Source organism: Bombus pascuorum, chromosome 8 (genome assembly GCF_905332965.1).
Source record: "Bombus pascuorum chromosome 8, iyBomPasc1.1, whole genome shotgun sequence".
NCBI lineage: Eukaryota > Metazoa > Arthropoda > Insecta > Hymenoptera > Apidae > Bombus > Bombus pascuorum.
Genome location: NC_083495.1, coordinates 8,485,798 through 8,513,764, shown reverse-complemented (window position 1 = coordinate 8,513,764; position 27,967 = coordinate 8,485,798). Strand labels below are relative to the sequence as shown.

Genomic DNA, 27,967 nt, shown 5'->3' with positions numbered 1-27,967 from the left:
AAAAAGATAATATTTAGAAGATTTAACAGAACCAGTTAATTTTTCTATGAAAGATATCAATTAATTATTAATAACGATTGTAAATAAATTACTGTTGCACATATATGAAACAATTATATAAAAAGAAAATTCAGATCAAATCAACAAAATCTTTATTTTCTATTAAATCTAACAATTTTATCTACTGAAGTCAAAAGATAAATTGCAACACAAGTGGATCACTTTATTTTCCCATAACAAAGAGAAAACTACAAAGTTGAAAATAAACTGATCAAAACTAACAATTCTATGTACTCAAATCAAACGATAAATTGCAACACAAGTGGATCACTTTATTTTCCCATAACAAAGAGAAAACTACAAAGTTGAAAAAAAAATTGATCAAAACGCTACTTTCTAGCCTTACTTTCCAATTCGACTATGCACAGCAACTTCTCTTCAAAGGTCCGGCAGTTGAATGACATTTTGAATCTCCATTAATCGAGGCACACTTCGTGAAAGAGGATACACCGTGTGTTTTCCATGGCTACCGAAAAGGAGCGCGCTCAACGAGCATTGTACCTCCACGTTTCTTCTCGGTTGTTCCCCGCTCATTACGGGAATTATTACAAGGGGCACTTTGACACAAAAGCCCCGTTTTCTCTTACTTTCCTGCTTTACCGCTTGACTAGTCGTGTCATGCATTACGATGCTCGAACATCGGCGGAAACGCTTGGCACGCACACTTCGGCGGCTCTTTTAGAAAGAGCAGATGACACGGAAGGGATTTGTCGTATTCGCGCGACATTCACGTTTTATACAGTGCCGCACAAAATGATAGGACACCTTGTACAGGCTATCCGGTAAATCATAGAACGAGAAATCTGTGCAACACCGTATATTTAAGATTCTAGGTTTACAGCTTTTTAATTTATTAGTGGTAGGAAGTTTTATACTTAATCATGTTACGTTCTTTTAGTCACTTTTAGCCTGTTTAATATTAAAATGTAAAAATGCCTCAAGTATTAGCACAATATGATAGAACCGTTATTGATACGTGGGATTTTGTTTTAATTTGTTTTAATTTTATATTGAAGATTTCCTTAAGACATTAAAAGTCTTCTTATTCGTAGAAAGAAGAGAAAGATTTTTTAATTTACTAACGACAAGAAGTTTTATACAGTACGACAAGTATTCGCTTAAAATCATATACTTCGGAATTCTATGTCTAGAACTTCTTAATTTATGAAATAAATAGTGCAATAAAAATTACATTCATGGAATGCCTTCATAAAGAACATGAAATAACAAAAGTAGAATTCGAAATTCAAACAGAATACTCAATTTAACAACGAAACAAAATCTCTTTTTCTTTCGATTATGGCCCATGGATTAGGTAAAATCACATGCCTACATACACTGTTTCCCGTATCACGATTTTTAATCCGCATACAGGTGCATCGCAAGAATTTTTGAAACGTGCAATACCTATTTAGTTAGGAGCATTAACCTCTTTTCCCTTAGACTGTCGCATAAAAGCAACATTAGCCATCCGGTGTGAATATCCTGTCTTGAACAGAATATATTTTTTGTTGTGTCGCAGAACTTGAATAATTATTTTGTTACTTCTATTATACGCGAAAGGTTGAAAATCGTTGCAATAGCCGTATTGCTGTTGATCTAAATTAACAAGGGCAATATCGAACATCATGAAATTCTTCGGCTCTACAGTTATTAATCAAAAGCATTAACCGCTTATCTTAAATCACAATCTACTGCTCCAACATTTGTATGTTCATAGATAAAAAGCTGGACGCTAACTTCTTCATATTTCAAACTGTATAACGACCACGATAAAACTTACATTGGAAATCAGGCTCGCTTCATTCCCACCATTCAACCTTATCTGTGCTTCTGAGTCATCGTCCCGATCGAATCCACGAAGGCACCATCAATTTTAATCATGCTTTGCAACGAGAATCGATAACAAAATCACCAATACCATGGTGCAATTTCTGCTCTCGATTCATAATTCGTATCCATTCGAATGAGAATTCTTCGAACGCGTAAACCTCATGCGTTTTCATTCATCGCGTTGAATCCGCGTTCGAAAATTGCTCGGCTCGACTCGCAGCGGAGAAACGGACGGATATTAGGCCCCAATAACCTGATTCTCGTCGCTTTATTCTCATCGCGCGTACTCGGACACGTTATTTTTCAGCTCTCCCCAGATTCCCTTGGAAAGCATACCGATCACATGTTGCGCGTCGAGTTGACACGAGTATACTCGCGGTGTTCGTGATCTTTATCGACGAATAACGAAAGTAACGAGTAATACCAATAACGAATAGAAAGACGTTGTGAAAATAAAACAATTACAACGAAATTATAGAAATCGTGGAAGCATTCCAAAGATGACTATAGACACTTTGTACTTCATTGGGTTTCTCGAGTGTCTAATTAAAATTTAAAAAAGGATTACTGAATAGTTCGATCCATTCTAAATGCCATTGACCGTACAAGTACATCGTATTGAGATCTAAGAAACTAAACAAAACGAGTGTATAAAATCTCGCATCGTGATACCTTATTGTTTTACTTCATTGATTACCTGCTTTCCACGTCAGTGAAAAGTAGGAAAAAATGCATGAAAACGTAGCAGAGCGAGAGCGCGAATCAAACAATAAGGATATTAATTAATTCTTCAACGAGTTTCGGAGAAATTTCTGCTAGAATCTTCGCTTCGACCTTTGAAACTGGTATAGAACATGTTCCGCAGTGATCAGAGTTAATTAGGCAACTTCAAAGAAGTAAATGTTACTTGCCATTATTTATAAAAATTATGATTGCTCAATCAGATATATTACAAGTTTTTAAGAAATTGCAATCTAAAAATTTAGAACGCTATCGGAAATATTTCTTTTATGCACTCTTTATTGATATGTAGATATCTACTTGTGTAATTGAAATAAATCTTGCATAATATTTCATACACTTTATAGGAAGAAACATGTTTCGAAACATGAGCGAAGCATCAAAGACGATCAGTTGCGATCGTTGAATATGACAAATCGACGCGATAATGGATTATAAAGAAAGGAATAGCGTACTGTAAAGGTCTGTACAGATAAGTAGATTTGCAATTTATCAATTTATTTCGATCAGATAAAAGGAATTGGATCGAACTATTAGTTTCTTGTGGAAGGTTGATGCTTTTTACTTTTTGAAGTTGTTACAATAAAATGTTGTAAATAAACGGCGCATGTTTGTATAAATTCATATTTTTATTTATCTTTATATCTTATATTTTTATACTGTTATATAAAAAAAGAATTTAACTGTCGAAACAACTTTGTAATATGTGTTGCAATATTGTTTCTGAAATATACAATGAAAAATCTAGCTGCCCAGAGATTGAAAACTTTTGTACACCACAGTATATCATTTATATGAAAATCAACGTTAACTCTTAACTAATATCATTAGGCTATTAGGCTATTAGGACCAGATATAATCTAAAATTAGAATTTTATTTCATTTTATTACTAACCTCTGTCATCAAAAATGTAGAATGCGAAGTAAAATTAAAAATTCTAAATTTTGTTGATCCAGCATAAGCAGTCTATAACCTATCAATACTGTGAAGGCTAGTGATGTATCTGAGGATAGATTAATCAGTCTACGAGGGCCTTAAGAAACCTAACCCAAACCAAAGGTAGAAATTGTACTTTCGAATGCAATAAATTACCCAGATTACCAGGACGATTTCGCGTGCTCGCGGTGTCGCAGAGCCGTGGCATGTAAGAGATGACAACCGAGTGAAACAGACAGAACACTGAGACACGTCTCACACGCGACAACACCTGTCACGCGTTTTGCGTTTCGTGAGCATGTACGCGATTAACTTCCATCTCTGCTCACGTGTTATTTTCGCTCAGGAAAGTTGACGTTTCTCCTGCGTTTGTGTCGTTCCTAGATACAACTCGTACCCTCGTCCTCACCTGTAGTCATATTGCATCGTCGCAACGTGATTATAATGTCTTCGGAACTCTAACACCTTGGATTTACTCCTATGTCTCTTAATCCTGCTGCAATCCTTCAATTTATTGTATTCCAATCTCGCTTTCGTTTCAACGAAGCAAAAACTCGAGACCGGACTTTTAATGTTTTAAGAAAATCTTTGATTCTCCGTAACAATTCGTTTTTATTCTTATTAAACTTAAACAAATTTTCGAAGAGTTTCGCAAAGATCGGAAAAAAGTTAATGTTGGTTTATTTTATTCGTAATGTAATATGCACTAATACAGTTTCTTGTATAAAATATTTACATATATTATTATTCATTTGCGGCTTCATTGTTGCATTAATGAGAACCCTAATTGAAGAACTTGAATTATGCAAGCACCAGTTATCGAGAAACTCATTTCCGTTGTATTAAATTCTCATTGCTTGGTTCTTCGCTGTTACAGCGGATAACTGGTAGTAATTATTGTTCGAAAGTTTTATATATATATAGGGTGCGCCTGCAATCACGACGCTATAGCCGGAAAGGGAGTGATTCTGTGTGGAAAAGTAATCAAAAACGTAGAATAGAACCTTTTCGTGTGATACCTTGTATTCGAAATGACCATGGTAATCGAGACGACTTTAAATAGAATGAAAAAAGAGATTGAGTTTGATTATGACATAGTTAGGTGCACGCAAGAATATCCAAGGTAAATTCTCTTAAACAATAAGATACATACGAAACAACTTTATTTTATATTTTCGACCTATTTTTTGGCGTAGAGTTTCTTTCCAGTTGTATAGTGAATTTTGAAACCTGTTTCCCAATTTTGAGATTAAAAATATTACTACAAAATAAGTATACTTTTTAAAGTCTGTATTTTACCTATTTATCACTGCACTAGTGTGTTTTATTCTCGAATCATTGTACCGACACAGAAAAGCTTATTTAGAGCAATTATTCTTCCTTTCGTATCAAACAAGAAACTGTAATCAAGTATAATCTTTTCTCCAAAGTAAATAATGTTCCTATTATAGCAGATTAAATGAGTATGATCTTAATGTCCTTCAAAGACGTTTTCGAGCAAGTTTTCCTTTTTCGGAACATTATCTTGGAAAACATGTATGAAATTTATAATTTAGTAGCAATTTCTCATTGTTAGAAAAATTAGAAACTTAAAGTTATTACAGCTCGTGCGTCTTAGCTATGGAAGTTAAACACGAGACGAATACCGCCTACTTTATAAGAAAAATTTAATAAAAGCATGCAATATCATCTACCAACTAATTTGTTTAAACACATTTATATCTAATGCCATGGTCATTAAATTTACGGTATTAAAGAGAGGAAAGTTTAAAAGGTAGGCGGTACGAAAATACAGCATAATTTTATAAAATAAAATTATAATTGACAAAAGCATTGAATAGATATTATATATATATTTCAAAATATTCGGTTGCCACAAAGTTCATAGTAAAGACATGATAAATAAATATTCCACGTTATTTGCATTATTTGCTATAGCGCGCCTTTAATATTTTTAGAATTTTCATTGCAATCGATTCGCAATTAAATTCATTCTCTAAAAACAGAATACACTAAAATAAGGCAGAAGATCTGCGAAATGTTTGATTATTATAAAAAGATATTGCAACTCGAAAAAATCGAAACACGTTGCTCAGTGCATAGAATCACATGGATTGATTAAATCACTCACCCTTAAAACATCATCTAACGATAATAATTAATCACAAACTTCTAAACTTTGCATCGTCGAACCCAAACAAAGAAATGTATTAGGTTGTCCGAAAAGTTTCTGTCGTTTCATAAGGTGATAACAGATGAACAACAATTTCTGTTCGTGCATAATTCAATAAACTAATATAAAACAAAAAACAATGTGCGTCTATTATTTTCTTATAAAACAAAAAAAACTTTTCGGACAACCTTATAAAAAGATAAACGAAATACATATATATATATATATATATCAACATTTAATCTTTGCATCTGTTTGCATAGTGTGGCATTGGCACTGGCTTAACAGGCAGCGTCGTCGGAAGCGGTGGAAACAGCAGCAGTGGCGGTGGAAACAGCAGCAGTGGCGGTGGCATGGATTGCATGCCCCTACGACCAGGACCTTTTCACTACCTGATAAACGAGCAGGCGAAGTCCTTGATCGCCCTGCAGGAGCTCCAGAATGAGGTCGGCGCCCTTCTCGAGTTCCGGGACCTCGTCATCGAGACGTTCCCAAACCTCCGGCACAAGATGGCCGCGACGGCATCCGCGGGAGCGTCTGTGACATCATCGTCCTGCACCCAAAATTCTCACATCCCTTTACCGCTATCCAGTCCATCATCGAGACGAATCAACGAATGGGAGCCTGGGAAGGTTAGAAGACGAATTCCGCGCGAAGGTGCTGAGTCTTCGTCGTCTTCATTACCAAGGAGTCGTAGTAACTCGCACAGTGGCGGTACAAAGAACAACTGTAGCGCCACGGTCCAGGATTCTGGCTTTAGCACGGAAACATCTTCCAAGGACAGTGCTTCAACAGCGATAGCACCAAGACCGAATAGTCCTAGACCTACTGTTCTCGACGAGGCGGAGGACGAGCTGTGGAATCTTCTGGACGTGATCCATCGTAAGGGAATCAGACTTAGAGAAGAGGTAGAATGTTTGCAAGGTCGATTGGAGAGCGTAGCGTCTGAAGATCTAGCATCTACCGATATCTTGGATGCTGTGAGAAAGGTTACGAGTCTGGAGAATGAAAAGACAACGACAATACCGACCGAAAAGAATGAACAGGACAAAGACCAAGATTCTCAAGTAGTAACGCTGAGGAAGGAGAAGGAACAACTTCTGGACAAGGTGGCAGAGCTCGAGGCAGAGACGATATCCAGTCGAGCTAGAGCGCAGGAACTTCAATCCGAGTTGGCTGCGTTGTCTGCGTTGAAAACTGGTCTCGAGGATCGACTCCGGGCTGGACTGGGCGAAGCATCTGCGGATTTTCTTGCGCCAGGTGCTCAGAGGTTGCAACCTATCGCATCTGCGGCGCCTGTCGTCTCGCCGTCGAAAAGCAATAACGTTAGCAATATTAAAAGCAAGTCTTCGGCGTTTGCGTCGGTTGCGACGTCTACAAAGGCTCATAAAAGTCGCTTCCGGACAAGGACCATAGAGAAGAACGTTTTGTTGGACGTCACCGCCCATAATGAGGAGCTACGCGACATCGATGTCGAGGCGAGTGTAAATGAAAGGAGAGCACGTCTGGGTGCGTTGGATTCCGTCCTTGTGTCACCTACCAGAGTTGCGCACGTTAAGGACGTCGACTCGAAGAAGATAGCTGCCATTCTACGAGAAAACTCACCTCTTGAGCTGCAGCGGCATTTAATCACTACTACCGTCCATAATCAGGTAAATAGCTGAGATTTATAAAATTTCATTCTTCCTTCAAAATCTAATTTTCTAGGATTTTAATATAATTTATAAAGTAAAGGCATTATGATCGATTTTGATGTTAACTTTTCCTAGTGGTTGGTTATTTCCATCAAGAATTAACAACATATGAAAAATTCATTAACTTTGTGTTTGAGTGGTAGGCTATGAAATATAAGATATCGTTGTATTGGGAGTAGTTCTTCCAGTATGACAAATCTTACATATATTTAAATGAAAATGTTATAAGGTAAATCGATATTTTGCAGGTCCTACAAAAAAGGTTAGATGAAGTACAAAAAAGTACAGAAACTCTTTCCGAACGATTAGACAAGGCACGGGAGGAAAACGACGACTTACGTTTCCAGGTAATTTATATAATTACATCATTTTAATTACGTTTATACGATAAATGATTAATTATGAAAATTCGTAAATATTCATACGTATAGACATTAGATAAATGAATACTAAGTACATAATATGTGTTCAATATAACACATTAATATATTACATAATAGTATAACACTTTAATTATAGATAATCGAATATATTTTCCGAAATTCTAGATCGCTCGTTTAACTATCTCTACTTGTACCTATCGAAATTTTGACATCTTAATATATATTCCAGCTGGAGGAGAGAAACATCGAATTGGAAGGTACACGAGCGCGCGTTCGCGTACTAGAAAGACTTCAGCAGCGACCACCAACGGAAATAGATCCGGAGGCGGACGGTGATCAGCCAAGGTGTGAACAGAATGGTCTCGAGCCAGGAAGTAGCACAGAATCGGCTCGTGATCATCATCAAGCCGTCGAGGTGAAACCTTCGCCCCGGCGACGTCCTAGCCGTATACCTTTACCCGGTACTACGACGAAGGCAGCAGCACCCAGACCACCTAGCCACGGAAGAAACGACAGCAAGGAGTCGTTGAAGTCGTTAACAAGGCCACCGCGTGATTCTAGTCGCGACAGTCATGGTGGCAAGTCTTTGTCGAAGGCTCGTGACTCAAATCGAGATTCCCTCGGGAACAAAAGCCTGACCAAGAATAGTAACAACAACAACGGCACCGGCGGTGGAAATAATAACGGGACTGGAAACAGCAAGGAGACAAACAGGGAGTCCCTGAACAGGTCCCTGCCGCGTAACAATTCCAGCCGAGACTCCTTAAACAAATCCTCCTCGCTGTCCCGCGCCCGAGACTCGCTGGAGTCTAACAACCTCGGCACGTCCTCATCCCCGGGGACGACTCCTCCTCGAAGACCGCCCGCCCCTGCACGCCGTTCCTACAGCCTGGCCCGCGCGTCAACATCTGTTGATACCGAAAACGGCAAGGTACGATCCGTAAAGCAATTTTTTTGGAGCAACTGGCTGAAGTCATCATTGTCCAACGGCCCGATGTAGTAGAGAGTCCACCAGTATCCTCTTCTCCAGGACGGCCAGTAGTCACTGTTAGGGATATCTGCTGCTTCTAATTGCGGCCCCCTTCGAACCGAGTCCGTCTCCTACGCCTCTCGGACCTTCTAATTTTCTCCCGTCTCGACACGCTGACTTGTGCTCACCGTAAACCAACAAAAAGACAGCCCGGTTAACCAACGACCAAGGGTCATCCACTGTAGCTACTTATAGTCGATCGAATTTATTTGTTTCATCGGTTATACAGCTGACTCGCTAATCTTTACTATTCTCTATTCACCCCTTGCGCCATCCGTGTACCATTGTATAACCATTCTTTCTCAGTCAAACGCTGGTTCTACTTCTAATCGTCGCGTCACACTCACAAAACGTTCTTTAATCTCACTATCGGTCCTGTCTTTCGTCGTTCTCTTCGCCGCGGTCCACGCTTTCCTCCGCGACAGCACTCGTCCTTAACGTGCGTTAACTCTTATCTATCGAAATGTGGAATCGTTTCCGATCTAATCATCCTCTATGACACACTCGATCATTCCTGAAAACGTTATTGAAACTCTGACGTATACAGAGACTCTCGACCGAAACTTGTCTTAATTACGACGAATCGCCCGACGATCCACAACCAAAATGTCTGATCTGGAGCGCAGGCGAGCGTGCGTTCGAGCCCGTCCCCGGCGGTCCAATACAGAAAATGGCCCCTTCTCGCGTGCCGCCGGTTTTTCTCGTAAGTTATGCTTCTTTTATTATCATTTGCTTCGATGCTTCTTCCTGGATGTGGTGAGCTATGAGCCTGTTTTTATCCTCATCTTCCTGTTTTCTCGTCTCGTCAAGTAGTACACACATTTGTAGTTGTCCTCTCTTTTTTTTTTTTATTTTTTATTATTTTCACTTTAGTTTTTGGCATGCGCACGCACCCGTAGTAAGCCTCCCTTCAACCTCCATCTAAATTAGTTGAATTGGTTCTCACAGTATTAGCCATACATTATATTATTTTCCTTGTTTTATTTCAGCGAAGAAAAAGTAGCAGCACTTACGACGCGCGACCTTAACATACATTCATACTTAAAAGACTTCATTAGTTGCATTTCTACATATGGGAGGATTTGAGTAATCGAATATTATGAGATTGCATAAGGTATTATAACTTGATGATAACTCAGATTGGGAATACCCATATAATTAAACTTTAATCTGTAATCTTAGCTCTTATGTCACTTGACGTCTCAGTTTCTTACACATTTCATTTGGGGATTTATTTGATTTGTTATACTTTCAATATACTGACTCATTGAATACTTAAATACCATCCCATTGAACACATCTTCCTACATAAAATATTGATTATGACCTGATTTCCTTTTTCTTATTGACCCCATGGTAGTATTAGTTATCTTTTGCAACAAAAAGATGCATGCAAATTGATATAATGTACTTTGTCGAATTTTGTGACTCGAATAATTGAAAACAAATTAAGGTGAAACGATTAATGTTTAATATAAGTAGAATCTATAATATACTTATAGTAATAAATCATAAAATTCGACAGATAATTTTATCGGAAAGCGAATGTCGGGGATAATTTGGCTGTTCGACCATCCTGACGTCGATATCTCCGTCTCTCCACCACTTTGTCGTAAGATTACATTTATTGCAGTTATGAATTCAAAAAGAAACGGGCAATTTATTTCAGCACGCACGTCGAACACGATATTACCGTAAATTTTCACGCCGCGCTAGCGAAGATTCCCTCGTTTTGAATGTCCATTAATCTTTCAGTTTGTTTGCTCTTTCATTTGCTCAAGTTTGATCTTATTTGCTAGCGTTGCTTGTATGCGGATATAGCCTCGAGAGCCATGACGTGGCTCGCAGATTCGTACTTATAATGATTGATGTAAAGGAAAATGAATCGACCACACGCTTACCTGCTTGGCCTTGCGGTTCATTGTCCACCTCACGTCCAGTGCTACGTGATACTACGAATTAAATACTAATTTACAGTCTCGTCGTTTTTCATTGCACTCTTTAAAGTGCGTTCGGTCTTCACGATATTTGCAGTGACGATCGGATGTTCGATTCAATTGTGCATTGGTAAGTTACTCATGCGGACAAAGTTAATTGAAGAACAGTTTAGATTAGAGTAAAAATATTTTTAATTCTAATATATATTGCCTTTCTTTTTTATCAGGAGATTTTGAAAAGAAATTTTAGGAGACAAATATTTATAAGATCTATTATTATTTGATGCAATAATTCAATATTATAAGAGAAAGTAAGAATTTGCACAGTATTCTATGCTTTATGTATTTTTCATGTTTTTTATTTTTATACTGTTTTATGCTTTTTACACTTCCTTTAAATTGAATTTCTGCACATCAAATTTATATTTACCTTATTATGCTTTATACAGTGAGATTTTAAATATATTTTTTCTCCTTTTCATATTTAACAAGACAAAGTATTCTGACTTTTATTTCCTTGTTATTAGAAATTGAACAGAGCTAATCTCATAAAAAATTTAAATTTTATTTGCGCTATAATCGCGAATTAGGCATAGACTTAATTATTAAAACAGTTTCTTTAATTATTCTAATTAAATCATGTGAAATTACATATACTCATACAGAATTTCTCAAGACTCTTTCTCAATAATAATTAGAAAGTGGTAAATCTGAAACCACTCATTATTAGTTTATATTAAAATTATTAATAACGTGTTGCAATTATCAGTTACATTTTATAGAAGCATATAGGTATACAAACTATATCAAATCTTTTCATCGAACTTTCTCAAACGTATAATCTAAAAAATATGTAGTATATCTCTGAGAGATACCTTCCGAACTTTCGATCGTCACTGCAGATATCTGTGTCGGACTTCAGACATTCAGAAACATTCAAAAGTGGTTCAGAAAACTTCCGTTTATCTCGTACGCACACCGCATTCTCATATATTAGCGACACTTTCGATAGTCATCATTAGTATGTATCATGTAAAATACCAGAGACGGTATAAGAGCACTGATCATTGTGGGATTTTGTTGTGTATTTTGCCTCAGAGGAATTGAAACGCAGTGAAATACAAGCTACGTGCAAATCTTGAAAAATCGAGTTCTCGTTCGCAGGTGGAATCAAGTAGAACAAAAATCAGTAATAAGCAATGATGTTTTTCAGAGTTGCACCGAACCACCGAGTTCTTGGTGTTCAACGAACGGCAGCTTCCGACACAGCGATTCCTCTTTGTATCCGGACTCCTTGAATCAAGAGACTTCGTCGGTGACCGGTACGACCAAAGTGGAATTTATCATTGGTTCGCCAATCAGACGTTTTCGACAGAGTTCTGTCTGGCCCCATCGTTATTTCGATAGCATTGATTCAGCGGCTATGTTGCCAGAAAGCCTGTTATCGGACGAGTTTTCTTTGCGTCGTGGCGAAGGACTTGCTGAATGCGATTCCCTCGAGTGTCATCCGATTTCAAATGACAGCTAAGTCGGGAAGTTCGTCGTTTGTCAACTTGTCAATGAATATACTTAAAGAATCTTGGTGGGCTGACTCGTTTAATTGATAGGAAGAAAGACATTTGAAGATGAAGAAAGATATATTCTGCGCTTAAATAAGAAACGAGTTTAAATTAATCTGAGTGTTATGTAGTTTAACGATTAAGGAAGTTCATATTAGGCTTCAAGCCCTGAAGATTATTTCGATTATTACGAATCTATAACATTGATTTTATCTTACAAGTATATATTTCTATTTTTTACATCTATTGTGACTAGCAAAGTTTCTGAAGTATTGTTTAATTTGTATATAGAATTTTATATAATTTCTTGTCAAATTTGCGGTTTATTATATTCCATTACCTTTGTTTTGAGCGAAAGACAAATCTGACAAGAAAAAAAAATTTTTTTTGCCAAGGAAATAATGTTGTAGATTATGAACTGCGAGCTTAAAGCATCAAGATTCTTTAATATATAGTGAGATTGACGACCATAGACTATTTTTATAGAAGCTGATTGCTCCATTGATCATCTCATTCTATTCACTGTTCCACTTTCACTTCACATTTTCGGCACGTTTTCGTGATTTTCATGTGCAGTTTATGAATCAGACTTTATTTCAGACACTATGGAATTCTATTAATAACTGACATGAAATTCTACTTAATTTCTAATTCGAGTATGAAAATTATATACGTTTACACAAACAGATTGAGAATCACGTATGGCATATACACCGATGTGTGTTCATTTGCAGTGTCGAATGGAAGATATATTGATATATCAAATTTTCGGTCCAAATTTTCTTATTTGTTGAAAGTGCAACATTCTAAATATGTATGTATTTTTTAATAGTCCTATGAAGAGAATCATGGCGACAGACGATAATGATTGCGAGAACTATCGTTAATTTAATTTCTTATTTTATACATGCGAGCAACTTTATGAAATCAATTTAAACATTTGAAGAGACTAATTGGAGAATGTAGACCAAAATAATTTTATCAATCGATAATCGATCGAATAATATGAAATAATATAATTTAACAAAGTGACATTTTTTCTATGAACTTTGGTCAAATTAAACCAAAGTTACCTTTTTCACATTTTAAAAATTAATACATACATTTATACATTTTCATCGTTTACCAACTTTGAATTACATGTAACATATTATAACAAGTTGTTAGAATATACAAATTAATGCGAAATGTACGACACATTCAACGGAGGATATGGTTGTCCTTGAGTACCGTTAGACAACGAGTGAAAATCTTGAAATATATTATAAATGGATTTTCACTATATCCATGATATATTTAAAAGATATCTTCAGTTTCAAATACTGCAACATCGTTAATTGTGACGCAAAAAAGAAAGAATTATTTTTATTATTGCGTTTGTTAACTGTCCAATAAGTATTCAATTAATTCTGACATTTTTTTATTGATAGGTTTGAAGTATTTTGAGAAATATAATTTGTATTTTAATAGGGTCCACTTCAAAAGATTTTTATAAATCGGTGAATTGCATTTTTTCATATTTTCATCATATACTGCACCAAGCAGTTATGCATACTTAGACAACCAACTTCAAGAATAAGTTTGTTCGACAAACTTTTAATTACTTGATAGACCAGTCCAATAGAGAACAAGTTTTTTGTTATTTTCATGTAATCATTGGTGGACTTTTTGAAATGTATACATCAGTGCATTTTAGATTTGTATCTTTATACCTTAAGACTGTATCCTTATCTGCTGCTACAAAATTGCTCTTGTTATTGTCGAATCATCTTTTGTATAGAATTATAAATAACGTGATGGAAATGTTATCGATATTTATATACTTTCTATTTACACCGAATTGATTCTATTAGTCTTTTCATGCGAGACATTACTTTCCTTTTTTATCAAAATTATCCTTGTAAATTTATCAAAAAATATTCTATTTTTTTCAAAATAACAGTTATAATATTTTTACTTGCTGTATTTCAATTTTTGCAATATAATATGTTTAAACTTTTGATAGAGAAAATAAATAAAACCAAAGTTTTCGTAAAATAATAGAACAATGAATAGAAGTATTTGTCGTTTGCCATTTTACTAAAAATTTTGTTTTAAATAATTTTCTCCATCATGAGTCTAAAATTACAAAATACATTTGCCATTCATTTGTAAATATTCAATTCTTTTTATTGATGAACATTTTGTATCATTTTATGAAACATATTATAATATTAATTATAAGATAGAGGTAAAAATATCACTCTGTTATCTTATCAGTTCAAAGTCATAATAATTTGTTGATAAAATATTGTTTACTTCAACATTTGACATAATAGAAAATTATAAATTAGCTATTTCTCTCTTTGTATGTAAATAGTCATGAAAAGATTAATAATAGTCAAACACAAATGATATTACGATCACTAACACATTCCATGCTGCAAATTCGACAGTTTCGTATTCCATATAGCATTTGTACCTTTCATTTAAACTTGCGTTGTGATTAATATAATTTATTTATTGTGTGCGTGTGAAATGTCGTACAATCGCGCAGATTTTCATATACATAGAGAAGAGAATATCTTCATATGTAAAGGAGAAAATTCATAAGGACACCCTTCCAAAAACCGCGATTCTTGAGTCTCTAGAAATTCTTCCTTGGAAATTCTGGAAGGGAAAAAAAAAAGAAACACAGGAAGAAGCCTGGTCGAGTGTACGAATTGATTGTATAGAAGCTTTTCGTAGAAACACACATATCGGGTGAGATAGTGTGAAAATGTATCTTTGACAATATCCTTGGTCACCGCAATATGAATATTCATAAATTTTAGGACTTAACTAATTGTCAAACTTTCCTCTAATCGAGTCGTGTAGAAATTTTTCAATGATTGTTGCGATTAAGTGTTTGTTTGGGGCATTTTTCAATATTCGAAGAATTCTTATCCTTTGCTCAAATGACCTTTTTTTATTCAAAATTATTATAATTATTCAAGTTTAACAATATTTAAAAATACTCTTATATTATTTTTATGTATCTAAAGTGCTACAAAAATGGACATGTTACTTTTTTCCTGGACCGAACTGTTAATTATATTGGATATTTAAATTATATCTAGAATTATCCAAACTATATTCAATGTCGCTATCGTATTTAATTTTTCTCAAATTATACTAGTAATTAGATTTACTTCATGCCCTTCAAACTCAAGATGAGGCGTTGTATTTATTCTTTGTGTGGGTGTGTGTATTGAGTGTGGAATCTAGTTTCAAGAGTATTCTTGAATTATCTTTTCTTTGAATTGTCCTTCCTTGATTCTCCGTTTTTCCAGCAGTAAACGCATTCATTCCGCTTCTTTTTTCTCTCCCTGTTTTAGTATTTCTTTTACTGTTTCTTTAACTGTGTTACTTTCACCTTTTTACATTCATGCAGCATATGTTCCAGTGACTTCTTCCTTCTTCACTACATACATATTTCCTCTTTCTTCGTTTGCACATCTGAACCTGGCAGTATACTTTGATCTCTGCCTTCGTAATGCTCATTTAAATATTTCATTCTTTAATTATCTCTAATTTCCTTATAATGCGTGTTATATCTGCTTTCTAGTATTCCACTATATTACCATTGTAACTGCTCTGTCCTGTTCATTTGCGCTGGGGCTTCAGCAAGGTCTTTCTCTCTTCTTTTTTCCATTTGCACTTCTTTAATACCTGTCATTTTCTGTCTGTGGTATGTCTCTCTAATTTCTTCCCAGTTCGACTTCTTATCTTCTTCCTTCGTATCTATTTCCCTTCAAGATTCTTGTATTATTTTATACTTATTTAACCGTTTGGTTTTCTCTTCGCATCTTATTGCTCTTTTCCCTGCCTCTACCCCTACTTTATTCTATCCATTCGTTTTGGTTTCCTCGAGGACTAAACATTAGAAACGATGGGATGAAGTCCAGAGCCATTATCCACCTAATATATTTCTCTCGTATATTCTGTATTCATGCATTGCTTCCTTCCAGGCTTATATTTCTGCAGCGTACAACAAAATACTTTTAATCATACTTCTAAAAGTTCTCATTCTCCTTTCAATTTCCTCAAAATATGATTACATCAAAAAGAGAATACTTTTTCTTCGAAATTTTTCGAATCTTCAAATGTCCCAGATATTCTCACTTAAAAATATACACGTTTAATAAAAACAAGAAAAGAAGAAATAAACGAATAACTGCGTGTTGAAAAAGCGAGAAAAGAGAACGTCAAAGAGAAGCATGTCGTTTTTACTATAAAAAGAGAAGCATATTCGCTGTCGTGAGGTAGACTGATAGGTCAACGGACCTAGAATTAGTCAGATCGTATGACTTGAATGTAACGACTCGGTAAGAAACACTACGTACCACACAGTTCCTTGCTTCAACCAATTTCGTTATTTATAAAAAGTAAGGGAAAAAGGGTTAGCGACCGTCAAGACATCGAGCATTCGTGCGTTTAATCACAGTGATCCTAGTTATTACAACGGACGTTAACTGTACGAAGAAAGAGAGAGTGAAAGAGAGAGAGAGAAGAAAAAATGATTGAAAGAAGAAACATGTGATTAACTTTTAGCTGAACTCACATAGGACTGACGGATTTTACTTATATTATTGTTTTAGTGCCTAACTATTTTTACGTGAATAGTAAAGGAGAGATTGTGCGAATGTGCGAGCGCGTAACAAAGAGTAAAAGAGAGAATGAAAGGCAGAATGAAAAACCAAAACCGAAGCCGTGTGACTTGCGAATGAGTTTCCGTTTTTTAGCCGCTACCTTTGTGTCGCGAGACGAAAACGCATAAAGAATTGCGAATAAAGAAAGAGAAACGAAGGACGATAAATGCTCAGATATCAATTCTGCACATTCGTATATGTACAGTTGGCGGACTAATTTAGTGTGCCAACTGGAGGCTATTATTTTTATACCTTAATTGACGACTGTGAGAACGAGAGCGATGAGAGTGTCGAGCGGACTGCGCCGACCTTAGCAGCTTCCTTTTTTCTCGATGATAGTACCTTCATCGTCGTTGTATTATAATTAATTATTAGACTTATTATCGGGTTCGTGCCACCGTGCTTCGGCTCACTGACTAAACGATGGTTTTATTATTGATACCACACCCGACACAATTTGTATATGTATATACGTATTACGGCATCGTGAATTATTTAAAGAAAGTTAGTTTAAATGTACAGATGAATCTGTGTAATGATATCTGCGATAATGTGATCCGATTAATAAATACGATATTACGTAGCGAATGTAGTTTTTCGTTACCTGGTCTAGAAAAGATATATCTCTTGTTATATATATCCATTGATTTGTTTCTGATAATTTTACTTCGCGATGGTCTTTCTTAATGACTTTAATAACATTATCGTTATTTATTTCCAAGCCCTTCAAGTAATCTGTTACTATCGCAAAGTAATTATGCGGTATTTCGTCGATTATAAATTTCTTAATTCTTCTGTTTTGTTCGTCCAGTCGCGGGGAGACGAGTCTCCGTTAGGAGCGTCAACGGGAGTCGTAAATTCCCGTTACGATCTGATGATCGACACCACGAGCAGGGCGATCCCCTGATTTCAGTTACGACAATAGGGGTGGTTTATTGAAATAACTGTAGTCTCCAGTTATCTATTTATATTTATTTTGCCACTTTTCACAACACTTGGAACGTATATACAAATATGTTGAGATGGATATCGGTTAACGCGATGAATCCCGATATCGTATGAAATTATTAAACTAGCTTGCCGAATGATTGCAAGAACCGTCCGAAGTATGTTGATGCGAAGAATCGAATATCTCGTTCGCGTGAATTGAAGTAATGCCTCGGTGGCTATAATTGTACTTGAATGACTTGCCGATTGATGAGCAGAGACTTGACTGTCTGCTTGAATGATGAGCAGTAACTTGACTGACTGCTTTGTATAAGAGCAGAGACTTACTTGACTGTCTGCTTGAATGATGAGCAGTAACTTGACTGACTGCTTAATGGAAGAGCAGAAACTTGACTGTCTGCTTGAATGATGAGCAGTGACTTGACTGACTGCTTGACTGTCTTCTTGAATGATGAGCGCCGAGTGACTGATTGCCGAACAGTCTACTTGCTTGTTTGAGGAGTAGAAGAGCCCCGAGTGGCTGATTGCAGAACAGTGAACTAAACTGTTTGAGGAGTAGAAGAGCAGTGACTGACCCATCTCGTCTTGTTTAGGAGGAAAGCTCGGTGTGGGTGTACCCTTGCTGAACTAAGAACGCGGATTCGTTGTTCACACATTTAGGTAGAATAGTGAGGGTAACGATCCGCGATGCCCATTGGTTTTTAGCCAATATTAATACATATAATGCAGGAGAAAGTCTCCTGCATATTTGGCTCATGGGTGTCCTTGTTCTTGGGAAAAACCCGCCATTAAATGGACACATCTGTTTTTTGGGAAAAACCCGCCATTTAACGGGACACATCTGCTTTCTCCGTAATTAACAAGAGAGTGCAATAAACCTAATGACTGTTCGAATGACCATCCATAAACCGAATAATATTTGTATGAATCGAAAGTAAGTTGAAAAGATTCGGTTTATGGTGGTTCCCTAATTTACTGCAGGTCAGTTTGATGAGAGATAGGCGTCGGCGGTCAGACCGAAAGGTACGTCGCACTGACCGTCTAGCGCGCCGTAACATACTCCCCCCGTTGAGAGGGTACCGATCAAAAAGATGTGTTTTGTTTGGTGAGGTGGCTCTCGAATTAGACCGCGTTGCTGCTGATTAGGTCGGAGTCATCTGGTATCGATCTGCTCGGTAGTGGTACCATCCGCTTGATGCTCCGATCTATGGAATTCGTTGCTGTTCGAACGGTAGCCATCCTGATGATGCCGTCTGCGCCGGGATGGACCTTGATGAGTCTGCCCAGTGGCCATTGCATTGGGGGAGCGTTATCGTCTCTGAGGAGGACGATGGTCCCTTCTCGAATGTCGTGACTCCCCTTGCTCCATTTGTTGCGTAGAAACTTGCGGTTGTGATTATCGACTCATGAAGTGTCGATATATGCCTTGATCCTGGAGGTGTCGTGCAGCACCTCGGCCCAGGAAGTGTCATGGAACACTTCTGCCCATGAAGTGTCATTAAACGTGCCGATCCTTGGATGATCGTGGAGCTGATTATTCTCTTCGTAATGCGAGAAGTGAGGGGATTGGTTTTGACGAAATACAGGATCGAATCATCAGATGAATCCCAGACCACACCTAGAGTTTTTAGAGGTTGATACTTGTCCAGAAGAAGCTTCTCGCTCATGTCCTGTTCGGGAAGTCCGTTCAGCAGTGCTCGATCATTTGAAGCCCATTTTCGAATGGTCAAACCGGCTAATTTGAGCAATTCCGTGAGATCTGTTCTCAATGATAGTGCCTCGTTTCTTGTGTCTGATCCTGTGAGAACATCGTCGACGTAGAAATCTCGTTGTAGGATCTTTGCTGCTTGTGGATATCGATGTCCCTCGTCGTCCGCTAATTGTCTGAGGCACCGAATGGCGAGATATGGAGCCGCTGTAAGAACGTATTGATGCGAATGGAATCTTAGGAGAATGTCGAACAGGTCCTCTTGTAGCTTAGGTCCCGTATGAAGTCGATCGTTTAATGAAACTCCGGTGGTGGACGGTGAAGATCCGTCAAACCCGACTCTGAGCTTTGTGGTTTGACTGGACTCCTTGATAACACCGTGACGTGGGAGAAAATATCCTTCGTCAGTTGAATGATCCGTGGCGATTTTTGTCATATGTCCCAAATCCAAATATTCATTGATTACGGCGCGATAGTCGGCTTCGAATTGTCTCGTTGAAACCGGCGGCCGAGAGATGTGGGACGCTTCATCGCCAAGGCTTTAGAGGATCCAAGCGGCGGGGTCGTTTCGTTGAATGGGAGAGCGACAATGTATCGTCCTTCATTGGTGCGTTGGACGTGACCTTGGAAATGTTCTTCGCATTGTCGATCTGCCTCTGAAATATGTGAAATTGGTGGTCCTTCGTCGATTTCCCAAAATCGAGCGAGGTCCGTTTGTCAGTCCGCCGTGGAGGTGTGAAACGCCTGTGCTGAAGCTTGCGAGGTTGGACTCCCCCCGATGCCCCATCCGATTGGATGATCGTGGACCGTCACGGTCCTGGAAATGTAGTGGACTAGCTTGATCCAAGAGGTAGCGTTGAATGGAACTCCAATGTTGCTTGATTCGTCTGACACGACGCGGGATTTTGTAGTTGATTGGGAGGCTGGGCTCCCCCCGATGAGCCGCTCGAATCGCGTTCTCACAGTGATGATCCTTGTTAGATAACGAGCGTTGGATGTCGCGGCGTTGGGCGTCGCGGCGTTGGACGTTGTGACTGTGACTTGCCTTGGATCCAAAAAGCTTGCTGCCGTAGAAATGTTGGCTGGTTCGATGATGATGTCGTCATCAGGGCGAATTCGATTGTAAGATGATGGGGTGTTTCTGGCTGAAAGGTAGTGTTGAGTGACTGAGTCGGCCTACAACTCGTAGCACCCCATCCTTGTCCAAAAAGGGATTGAGTCGCTATAGCTTCCCTTTCAATGTGGACCTTTGATTGATTTGGAGTTGTCGAAGCGAATTCGGTAGTACTGCCGAAGGACCGTTGCGTTGAAGGTGCCTGGCCAGCCTTGGATTTGGGATCGTTGTGATCCTCGGTATTGCCAGGATCTTTGCCGTTGAAGTTCACGATCCATGAAGTGTCGTGATATAGCTCGGCCCCTGAATTATCGTGGAACACCTCGGCCCAGGAGGTGTCGTCGTACATTTCACCGTTTTCATCGCGGCAAATGCGATTGACATGTAGCTGATTTGGAGACGCTGGAAGGAGATCTACAAATGACTGGGTGGCAGGGCTCCCCCCGATGAGCCGCCCGTAGCGCGTCTTCTTGATGATATTTGATGGTTGTGCCGGCGTGGCCCCACGATCTATAAAAGACAACATAAGTGACGACTTACCGTCTTTTTGGTTCAACTCCTTCCACCTGATTGGATACAGTGAGTTTGAATGAACAGTTGCAGACATCTGTAGCCACCCTGCTTTATTGCGTTGATGATTAATCAGTTCTGTATCCTTCTGGAGTTGTCCGTTTGGCATCGTAGTATTGTGAGGTAGAGCGCCCGATGGTTCCGCATAACCCGGGATATGCCTAAATCTCAGTGTCTGAGGGCAGTGATTAGGCAGGAAATGCGATGATGCGACCTTACTGTTGAGTTCATTAGAGGTAGGCCAGATGAACCATTTTGATTGCTTTAAAGGTTTTTCGTATTCTGATGGTTTGGGCATTGGAGACCGTCCTGGTTTCGTTGGAGCCAGGGTCGACGCCCGATTGAACGTGGTGTACAACGAGTTGCCCGATGTAGCGATGTAGGCAATAAGGTAGTGATCATTCCGATTCGGATCATTCGCGCGTGTGGACTCTTTCGGCCGTGGCGAAGGCGGAGTCCTCAGGTTATTTTTTGGAGATTGAGTTTCCGGCATGATATTTGTTTCATGTGTTGCAAATGCCGTGATGCAGGACAGGTTGTTAGCCGTCGAAGTGATGATCGAGGAGAACCTGTTCCTGGATAAATCGAACGTCATGGATTCCGGAGAGTTTGTCGTTGATTTCGACTTCGGATAGACCTCGGTGCCATTGACGGAGTTTAACACGTTGTTCTCTACTTTATGAATTACCGTGATAGGGCATGAGACATCTTGTAACGAATTCGTAGAGATCAATGGCGGAGCCGAATTGTCGTCTGATGAGATTCTCTCTTCCTCGCGATCTCGCCGATCGTGAAGGATTGTCTGATTCAATGCGCCTGGTGACGTTGAATCAGATTGTTGTGATGCTGACGATGCGAACGTGGTTGTCGTCAGGTCGCGTGTCGGCGACGAGTTGCGAGTATTAGAAGTTGTCTGATTCAAGGAGTTTGCTAGCGTTGAATCAGATTGTTGTGATGATGACGATGCGAACGTGATTGTCGTCAGGTCGCGTGTCGGTGACGAGTTGCGAGTGTCGTGCGACGGAATCGGCGCTAGATTCGATACGACTTTCTCCATCGGCGGAGTATGAACATAGTTGTCCTGGACGGGATTCAGTTCCTTCTGATCCAGAGACTCGTGAGAGTTAGTCTTCAAATCGCGTGTAGGTGACGAACGACGAACGTTAGAAGTTATCTGATTCAAGGCGATCGGTAGCGTTGAATCAGATCGTTCAGATAATGATGACGCAAACTTGGTTGTCGTCAAATCGCGTGTAGGCGATGAGCTGCGGACTTGAGTAGTTGTCTGATTCAAACCGATTGGTAGCGTTGAATCAGATCGTTCAGGTAGCGACGATGCGAGCTTGGTTGTCAAGTCGCGTGTTGGCGAGCTGCGCGTATTATTATTATTATTATGCAATGAACTTCGCTTGTCATGCGACGGAATCGACGCTAGATTCGATACGACTTTCTCCATCGGCGGAGTATGAACATTGTTACTGTTATTATTGAAATCATTCTTACGTCTCTGGACACTGCTGGAAGTGTTGCTGCAGCGTTCCGATGGTTTTGGATTCGCCATTGTGTTGGAGGCATCCGTTGAGGAAGAATTAATTTCGTTGAGGTTGTTCAATCGTGTTACCAGCTCTATATAAACATCCCGTAAGTCCTCAGGTTCGTTGTCGTCGATCTCAAGCAATTCGTCAAAGACAATGTTGAATCGTCTCCAAATGTCGTCAACTAGTTTTCGGTAAGTTATTAAGACGTCCTTGTTGTGCTGACCGGACAGTTCGTATTGGTTGAGTAGTCTCCTTATGCTCTTGAAGTCGTCGCTTAGATCGTTCCACTCCTCATGCAAGGCGGTGATTCTTGTTTCGTTTGCCATTATACCGTCGAATGTGGGTATGTGAATTTCTGGCAGCTTAGTCGTTACCGGCGTGGCGGTAATGGATGACTTGTTATCTAATTCATGATTAGATGGCATCCGACATATTGATTGTTGCTTTTTGCTTGCGATGTTGTGGATTCGCGAGCTCAGCTCAGCATAATCCTTCCAGGCTTGCTTTTCCTGTGCGAGGTCCTCGTCATCTAAATCGTCTAATTCTTTTTGGCAGGATTGAAATCTCTGCCACGCATACTCAAGCTGGGATTGAAGTGCACTCACAGACTTGATGTGTGATGCGACGGGTTGATCGGACTCTTCGATGCTTTCCCTTAGATGCTTGATGGCAGCTTTAAACTGCTTATCGCGCCTTCTTTTGACTTTATTGGCTTTGGCGCTGATCGACATTATTATTGACTGAGTTGAAATAGAAACTCCTCAAGTTTTGTTTTATGACGTCCAAGCGTGGAATGGCTGTGGGATCACGTGGCACTGTATGTTCACCGTTTGGAACACCTTTCGCTGGCACGTGAATCCGGCTCGAAGGACCAATGTTTTGTTCGTCCAGTCGCGGGGAGACGAGTCTCCGTTAGGAGCGTCAACGGGAGTCGTAAATTCCCGTTACGATCTGATGATCGACACCACGAGCAGGGCGATCCCCTGATTTCAGTTACGACAATAGGGGTGGTTTATTGAAATAACTGTAGTCTCCAGTTATCTATTTATATTTATTTTGCCACTTTTCACAACACTTGGAACGTATATACAAATATGTTGAGATGGATATCGGTTAACGCGATGAATCCCGATATCGTATGAAATTATTAAACTAGCTTGCCGAATGATTGCAAGAACCGTCCGAAGTATGTTGATGCGAAGAATCGAATATCTCGTTCGCGTGAATTGAAGTAATGCCTCGGTGGCTATAATTGTACTTGAATGACTTGCCGATTGATGAGCAGAGACTTGACTGTCTGCTTGAATGATGAGCAGTAACTTGACTGACTGCTTTGTATAAGAGCAGAGACTTACTTGACTGTCTGCTTGAATGATGAGCAGTAACTTGACTGACTGCTTAATGGAAGAGCAGAAACTTGACTGTCTGCTTGAATGATGAGCAGTGACTTGACTGACTGCTTGACTGTCTTCTTGAATGATGAGCGCCGAGTGACTGATTGCCGAACAGTCTACTTGCTTGTTTGAGGAGTAGAAGAGCCCCGAGTGGCTGATTGCAGAACAGTGAACTAAACTGTTTGAGGAGTAGAAGAGCAGTGACTGACCCATCTCGTCTTGTTTAGGAGGAAAGCTCGGTGTGGGTGTACCCTTGCTGAACTAAGAACGCGGATTCGTTGTTCACACATTTAGGTAGAATAGTGAGGGTAACGATCCGCGATGCCCATTGGTTTTTAGCCAATATTAATACATATAATGCAGGAGAAAGTCTCCTGCATATTTGGCTCATGGGTGTCCTTGTTCTTGGGAAAAACCCGCCATTAAATGGACACATCTGTTTTTTGGGAAAAACCCGCCATTTAACGGGACACATCTGCTTTCTCCGTAATTAACAAGAGAGTGCAATAAACCTAATGACTGTTCGAATGACCATCCATAAACCGAATAATATTTGTATGAATCGAAAGTAAGTTGAAAAGATTCGGTTTATGGTGGTTCCCTAATTTACTGCAGGTCAGTTTGATGAGAGATAGGCGTCGGCGGTCAGACCGAAAGGTACGTCGCACTGACCGTCTAGCGCGCCGTAACATCTTCTTTGGTGGAAAATTCTTCTTTTTCAGCCAAATACTGCGCTTTTTAGTTATTTGTTATTTTTTAACGCTGACAAAACACTCCTAATTTTTCAAATTTTATTTTCTTCAAGGAAATTAAATGTATAAGTGTATATTTATTTATTATCATAAACTCGAATAGCGAATTTTTTAATCACACATTTAGTTTTCTATAAAGTTTCTGCAAGTTGCAGAAGTTTTAACTTTGTTCGAATAGTCATCGATGTTTATTTACAGCGAAGTAATGTTAACTATATTCAGGTTGTCAACGCATAGTTATCTTATTCCGTCGTTCCATGTATAAGTATTACATATGAATATTTATTGAGGACGCTGTAATTATTGTTCGTCAAGTAATTAGGTAAGTTGTTCTAAAAATTGAACAAAATTAAAATTTCTATAATGCGTACAATATTTCATACGCGCGTTTACATATTTTATCTCACTTAATAATTTAATTTCAATTTTATTCAAACCTACGATCTATGATAGGTTAAAAAACATTTATCCTTAGCCAATTGTATTTTCTGCGAAAGAAAGGAGCAACAGTAATTTAAAGAGAAACATGTTAGTCACAATTGTATTTCGAAGTATGCAATTAACATTACTTTCAAAACGACAGAAATATCTATCTCACGTATGCCCCTTGCCCTCCTCTAAGACGTTTTGTCTTATCTAAATCCTTTGTACGGTACAGAAATTTACAAAAACAGAAGAGGATAAATTTGCTTCGCACGGAAATCAAGTTAACAGTACACAGGAATTTCTCGTAAGGAAATCTTTTCCGCCTTACAACTGGTGAACGAAGGACGCGACAATTACTGTACTGCAGACGTTTTATACTTTATAGGCAATTTAAAGCTATTGTGCGAGAAGATATAGACGGTTAATTAGAAATATTGATATTCCACGGTTAGCAAGGAAACAGACAAAATGCTTTCACGTTCAAGAAGAGATATTGCGCAATATATGCTACATTATACATTTTCATATTGCGATAAAGAAGCTAGTTAGAAGATCGTGATGGGTCAAGAAACAGAAGTCAGTTATTGTCTGGTAGTGTACGAGGTCGTCGATTGAAATTCAACTGCCTTCGCGTATCATCGTTGGAAGTCCAACAACGAAACTTCCGGATATTTCAACGAAGAAAAAAGAAGGGGAAGGACCTTGCAGAGTTCTACGGAACTCGTGATATGGCCGACAAGTGAGGTTAACCCAGACCCGCTTTGAAATGTTCTTTATTTGTCCTCCTCGTTGCTTGTCGATGACACAGGTTTGCAGAAGCGAAACGCGTGGACAATGCGAATCAGGACGAACACCAGGGAGAAGATTACGATCCTTTCGCGCATCGTCCGCCGGGACCGCTGACTTCGTAGGAATTGTTACTTTATTTACTTCTTTATTCCTTTTCTTTAAAAATTTAAAGTTCCAAATTTAATTCTGATGTTATCTTAATGGTAATATTCGCGATTTATAAGAAAAATGGAATAAAAATATATGTGGTGTAGATTAATATTTTTGATCTTTATTAGGTTTATCGGAAGATTCTTCCATTTTGTATTGTCGCGTTTGTCTTTTATTTTTTTCAAACAAAAGTGATGTTTCATAGAAGTTTTATTGAATTTATAGATTCCCAGTAATCCAATGGATCATAGAATCTTTCGGTTTGCGATTATTTAAATGCAGCGTAGAAGCTATAATTTTCACTTCGTTTTTTTACTTGATCATTAATCTTTCACGATAGTCGTAATTTTTAATTATGCGACACGAAACATGAAGTCAAAGATTTTTTTTTCTAATTTAAAAATTGAAGTGTCAAAACATTTTAGACAAATATAGACTAATAATTGGGATTTAGTAGATCTTCTATATTATAGTTGAACGTAGTGTTTAAAAATATATAAACGATCGATAATATATATCATTATATCGAATCTTTCCTAATAAAAAGTTCAAGTTCTTTTTATTACATAACTTATCTTCAACTTTTTTACAGTAGAGTAGATATTTTAACTTACTTAAAGAATAATTCTAATAAGAGACGAAAAATTGAAGTTACTGCTGTAGTTGAGTTTACACAAACGAAATGGAATTATAGTCCGAGTAGAGATTGACAAGAAAAAGTCCATTTCTTTTCCTACTAACTTCTTGCCGTTCCAAGAACGAGCTGCATATTGTAAAATGAAAAATGCGTTCACGTTATAAACAAAAACGTGCATAACGGATAAATGAATTAAATCGGTGAATTGCAGAACATTACAAATTCAAAAACTATATCCTTCAGATATTTTACGAAATAGCTTTATCCTCGATATCAGTGATTTCGTAATTTAACAAAATTAGTTTTGTTGATCCAATTTAAACATAATTGTATTAACTCCGACGAACATTCATTCACGACTATGGTTGAAATCATCTCATAAATTTTAGATAATCGAAATAAAATTATTTTGGATTTGTACCGTTTTTCAATTCGTTGATTTAATTAATTTCAAATAATTCGATTGAAATTTTAAAAACTCTTTCAGAGATTTTGCCACATTCATGCATCTGTGTAAAGGTTCGATTGGCAACGGCGTGCTTTTCTTGCCAAATGGGTTCCGAAGAGCTGGCTACGCGATGTCAGTGATTTGCAGCGTCGTTATTGGCCTATTGTGCACTCATACCGTGGTGGTACTGGTAAGTACTTAACTTGGATATAACAGGACAAGCTAGCAAAGAGAAGGAAAGTAGAGAGACTTTTGTAATAATTAACTAACCGAAACGATCACGTAAGGCGTTGTATAATCATATGAAAATGATTAAAGGCGCGATGAAGCAGGCAAAATTAGAAGTAGGACAGAATTATTCTTATTATTTGGTTAAATGTTTTCTGGTGAAAGTTGAGTATAGAGAACATATGCAGAACAAATCACTTTCCCTTTAATTTAGCGTTTTTAAATCTATTACAATCAGACGTGAATGA

At 38.2% G+C, this 27,967-nt stretch overlaps 2 protein-coding genes across 13 annotated transcripts in view; one reads left to right on the top strand and one right to left on the bottom strand.

Annotated features, from left to right (window-relative positions):
* Positions 1 to 17,600, top strand: part of LOC132909833 (uncharacterized) — a 123,582-nt gene extending 105,982 nt beyond the window's left edge. For 2 of the 12 annotated variants that reach the window (XM_060964947.1, XM_060964948.1), the window contains 5 exons: positions 6,008 to 7,396; positions 7,687 to 7,785; positions 8,051 to 8,752; positions 9,399 to 9,554; positions 12,002 to 17,600. In XM_060964947.1, coding sequence (XP_060820930.1) covers positions 6,008 to 7,396; positions 7,687 to 7,785; positions 8,051 to 8,752; positions 9,399 to 9,554; positions 12,002 to 12,316 — 2,661 coding nt within the window. In that variant the 3' untranslated portion in view covers positions 12,317 to 17,600. Of the gene's footprint in view, positions 1 to 6,007; positions 7,397 to 7,686; positions 7,786 to 8,050; positions 8,753 to 9,398; positions 9,555 to 9,840; positions 9,966 to 10,376; positions 10,464 to 12,001 lie in introns of those variants that run through there. The other 10 variants (XR_009658625.1, XR_009658623.1, XR_009658624.1 and 7 more) reach the window with 10 other exon arrangements.
* The window catches only part of LOC132910002 (mucin-2-like), a 708,972-nt gene that overhangs the window by 628,141 nt on the left and 52,864 nt on the right, over positions 1 to 27,967 (bottom strand). The gene's annotated exons all lie outside the window — the stretch shown is intronic.